General features: G+C 40.8%; 1 protein-coding gene across 1 annotated transcript; it reads right to left on the reverse strand.

Annotated features, from left to right (window-relative positions):
* Positions 1-2,065: 2,065 nt before the first annotated feature.
* Positions 2,066-2,419, reverse strand: LOC138910311 (uncharacterized). Its single transcript, XM_070201541.1, has one exon. The coding sequence runs from the start codon at positions 2,417-2,419 to the stop codon at positions 2,066-2,068; it is 354 nt and encodes a 117-aa protein (XP_070057642.1).
* Between the last annotated feature and the right edge of the window lie 2,466 nt (positions 2,420-4,885).

The following is a 4,885-nucleotide window of genomic DNA, read 5'->3' on the forward strand; positions in this document are numbered from 1 at the left end:
TTCTTTTGGCTATTTTGTAACCAACTATGCGACCGATATGCGGTCCACATATCAGTTATGCGATCGCATATGCGATCGCATACCTTGTTCCGGAGCTCCATTTTTGGGTTTTTAAAACCCGACCCTATTTCGTTAAATACACTCTTTGGGTTATTTTTGAACTATTATCTGACATTTTAAAGTGAGAGAGGGTGCCCTAGAGTGAGAATGTGTTCACTAATATTTGTACTTCAATTCTTGCCCAAGTTTTAGAAGATTAAGAAGGGAAAACTCACTAGGTCTTCATCCTAGAGGTAAGATTCTACACCCTAACCCCCACTTTCGAATTTTGTGTAGAATTGGATAATTAGCAAGATAATTTCTGGGCATTAGGGGTGTTTATTTACATGCATGTGATATCAAGGAGTATAGGAGGATTGTTGAACTAGGCATGGTAAATATTGGGTTGTGGGATGATGGAATTCTCCATAAAAAAGGCCTTGAAACCTTAATGCACACCTAGTGTTTGATAAAATGCTCAAATGAGCTAGAACCATAATCATCTTCCTAATTTAGGTTCAATTTGTTATATTTCTAAAATAGATTGAAGTTACTAAGAATTCCGGAACATTTAGAGTGTAAGGAAGCTCAAGTGAGGTATGTTGGCTAAACTCTTATTTAAGAATTGGAATTTCCAATATCCTTGTAAGTTTCCGAGATGTTGATTATAAATTGAGTATTCCGATAAGTTTTGTTGTGAAGATATATGTTCAATTCGTGTTCCAAATTCTCTTATAATATTGCATTGTAAATTGAGGATGTGTCCCAAACTATGGATTATGTATCCACATGTTATAAATTCTAGTCGTGATTTATGTGAATGTTATTATGCCAAGTTGTGTAGAGATTGTGATTGCGATACACCTCCACCCACATACATTGGGGTGAGTCGGCATGACCACTTTGTGTGGGGATTATGGTATAGAGATTGTGATTGTGATACACCTCCACACACATATATATTGTTGAGGCGGCATGACCGCTTTGTGTAGGGATTATGATATTGTGGGACTGCTTCTCCGCCCGCTTACATTGGGGTGAGGCGGTACGACCGCTTTGTGTATGGTTTTGGTATTGTTGTGGCACCACCACCCGCATACATTAGGGTAAGGCGGCATAGCCACTTTGTGTTGGTATTGTTATCGTTGATGTATTTCCACCCGCATACATTGGGGGTGAGGCAGCATAGCCGCTTTGTGTAGGTTCTTGGTACTGTGGTTATACACCTCCACCTGCATACATCGGGTGAGGCAGCGAGGCCGCTTTGTGTGAAGATGGTTATAGAGGATCTCATCTTAAATCCTATAAATGTTGTTTATAGCTTTTAATAAGCTTGCTATAGTTGAGACGGTTATCTATATTAGTCTATTGCCGCACTGGTTCATCATAATTATCTTGTATTTCTAAACTCTTAAATTGGTGTTTAGTTTTCATACTAGTACTATTCGACGGTACTAATGTCCCTTTTGCCGGGGGAGCTGCATCTTTAAATAGATGTAGGTGGTTCCACAACAGGAGACATGGATCAGTGATAGCAGTACATCTTCTTCCCAGCTGACTTGGTGAGCCCCACTTCATCCCGGGGTCACGTATCCTTTGTTGTTTATGTATTATGGTTGAGGTATAGCCGGGGTCTTGTTGCCGGCATTATTATTGTACTCTTCTTTATCTATAGAGGCTCCATAGACATGGTGTGAGTTGTGTATTGGTACTGGGAAAGACAAACTATGCTATGTTGTGGTTGTATTACTTGTCCATTTGAGACTTTAAAAATGGTGGAAACTTATGGTAAGAAATTGGTAATTGCAGACATGACCACTTTATTGTTTAATTAAGGAAAACATATATTCTCTTTATTCATAAATGAGTTTGGGTAAAAGAAATCTAACAGGCTTGCTCGATCGGGTTTACTCGGTTGTGCGTCGGTCGCGCTCCACGATTTTTGGGGCATGACAAAGATACTCTTTATCTTCCGGTTGGAAACTTCCACTTGACCGCTAGCTTGTGGATGATAGGGAGTCGTAACTTAATGAGTGACACCATACTTGCTAAGCAAAGTGTCAAAAGCCTTGTTGCAAAAATGTGACCCTCCATCACTTATGATAGCCCACGGAAAATCAATTGTTGTGAAAATATTCTTTTTCAAGAACGCCACCACATTTCTCGCTTCATTGTTGGGTAGAGCAATGGCCTCGACCCATTTAGACACATAATCAACCGCGACTAATATGTAGGTATTTCCATAAGAACTCACAATAGGACCCATGAAGTCAATACCCCACACATCAAAGATATCAATCTCCAAAGTGGCAGTGAGAGGCATTTCATTCTTCTTCGAGATTCCGCCGGCATGTTGGCATTCATCACATCTTTTCACCATATCACTTGCATGTTTGTAAAGATTGGGCCAATAGAAACCACAACTTAGCACTTTGGCCGCCGTTCTTGCTCCGCCATGGTGACCACCATAACGCGAAGAATGGCAAGCTTCAAGAATAACATTTTGCTCTTCGTCCGGTACACATATTCTAATTACCCCATCCCTACAAATCCGGAAAAGGTATGGCTAATCCCAATAATAATCTTGACCATCTAGTTTGAGCTTCTTCCTTTGATTTGAAGAGAAATCATTTGTGATGATTTCACACACAAGGAAGTTTGCTAGATCCGCGAACCATGGTACCTCCTTCATTAAAATATCAAAGAGTTTCTCGTCGGGGAAGGAGTAATTAATTTCAAGGCCATCATGCGGCCTCCCCTCCTCCTCCAAACGAGACAAATGGTCTGCCACTTGATTTTCACTCCCTTTTCGATCTTGGATGTCAATATCAAACCCTTGCAACAATATTATCCATCTTATCAACCGAGCTTTTTAATCTTTCTTTCTCATAAGATAGCAAAGTTCCGCATGATCCGTATTAACAATAGCCTTTGCACCCATCAATTAAGGGAAAAACTTCTCAATTGCAAACACAATGGCAAGGAGATCTTTCTCTGTAACAGTTTAATTAACTTGGGCATCATTTATGGTCTTACTAGCATGGTAGACCAGATGAAAAACCTTGTTGATGCATTTCCACAAAATTGCTCCAACCGATACTTCACCAGCATTGCACATGAGCTCAAAAGAAATACTCTAATTAGGGGCGGTGATAATGGGAGTGGTTGTCAACTTGAACTTTAGCAATTCAAAGGCTCTCATGCAATCATCATTGAAGTGAAACTTCACATCTTTATCTAAGAGGTTGCACAATGGGTTCACCACTTCAGAAAAATCCTTTATGAAGCACCGGTAGAACCCCGCGTGACCCAAGAAACTTCGCACGCCTTTCACTGAAGTTGGAGGTGAAAGTTTAGAAATCAACTCTATCTTTGCCTTATCGACCTCTATGCCATTTTTTGAAATCTTGTGGCCAATGACAATGCCTTCCCCGACTATGAAATGGTATTTCTCCCAATTCAACACCAAGTTCATTTCTTCACACCTTGCCAATACTCTATCCAAATTTGCCAAACAATCATCAAAGGAATACCCTACTACCGAGAAGTCATACATGAATACTTCAAGGTAGTCCTCTACCATATTCGTAAAGATTTCCATCATACACCTTTGAAAAGTCGCTGATGCATTGCATAAGCCAAATGGCATCCGCTTGAAAGAGAAAGTGCCATAGGGACATGTGAAACTTGTTTTCTCTTGGTCTTCCGGGGTGATAGGGATTTTGTTGTAGCCCAACAGTGGTCACCAATGACAAGAATGAGTTGATTCCCACAAGAACGGTGATCGGGTGGAGAGTGTGTATGGATTATCGCAAACTAAACAAAGTCACGAGGAAAGACCATTTTCCACCTCCCTTCCTTGACCAAATGCTTGATAGGTTGGCCGGTCGTGCTTTCTATTGCTTTCTAGATGGTTTGGCATCTTCCTCCAAGTTAATCTTATGCATGCAAAATGCGGGGCTTATCTCCCGAATATCTGCCAAAGTCTACCCAATAGCTTTCTTCCTATTGTGGAGTACCGCCAATGTAGAGTCAACCTGCATGTTAGTCAAAGAAGAGGAAAGAATAACTGGTAAAGTAGAATAATGGCCAAGAAATTCATACCTAAGATGTGGAGGATTTGGCTTCAACTCCAAGGTAGGAGGCTCTTCAATTGAAGGCTTTGTAGGAGGAGTTTTCCTATTTTTAAGATCCAAGGAAAGTTTTCGGGGTGCATAGTTGTACGACCTTATTCTCTGAAAAGAATTCACACATTCTATGAAGTCATCCATCTCGTCATCATCAAAGTTGAGCAAGACGGCCTTCAATATATCACCCACATTAATTGTGGCACTTGTATCATCAATAATCACATCGGTCACCAAGTCCATGAAAGAACATACTTCATTGCTATTCGGTTGCCGCATAGATTTGCACACGTGGAACGCTACCTTTTCCTCACCCACCCGCAAAGTGAGTTCTCCGGCTTCCATATCAACAAGAGCCTTCCCTGTAGCAAGGAAATGTCTTCCAAGAATAATCAGCACGTCATAGTCCACTTCACAATCAAGAATAACAAAATCCACCGGGAGAATGAACTTATCAACACGAACCAATACATCTTCTATCACTCCCAACGGTCTCTTCATTGTAAGATCGACCATTTGTAATCTCATAGATGTGGGTCTTGGTTGCCCAATTCCCAAGGTCTTGAAAACCGAATAGGGCATCAAATTTATATTCGCCCCAAGATCACAAAGAGATTTGGCAAACTCGGCACTTCCAATGGTACAAGGGATTGTGAAAGAACCGGGATCTTCCAATTAGGAGCCATCGAATGCATAATTGCACTCACTTGATGAGTAAC

The sequence above is a fragment of the Nicotiana tomentosiformis genome, chromosome 4 (genome assembly GCF_000390325.3).
Source record: "Nicotiana tomentosiformis chromosome 4, ASM39032v3, whole genome shotgun sequence".
Classification (NCBI taxonomy): Eukaryota; Viridiplantae; Streptophyta; class Magnoliopsida; order Solanales; family Solanaceae; genus Nicotiana; species Nicotiana tomentosiformis.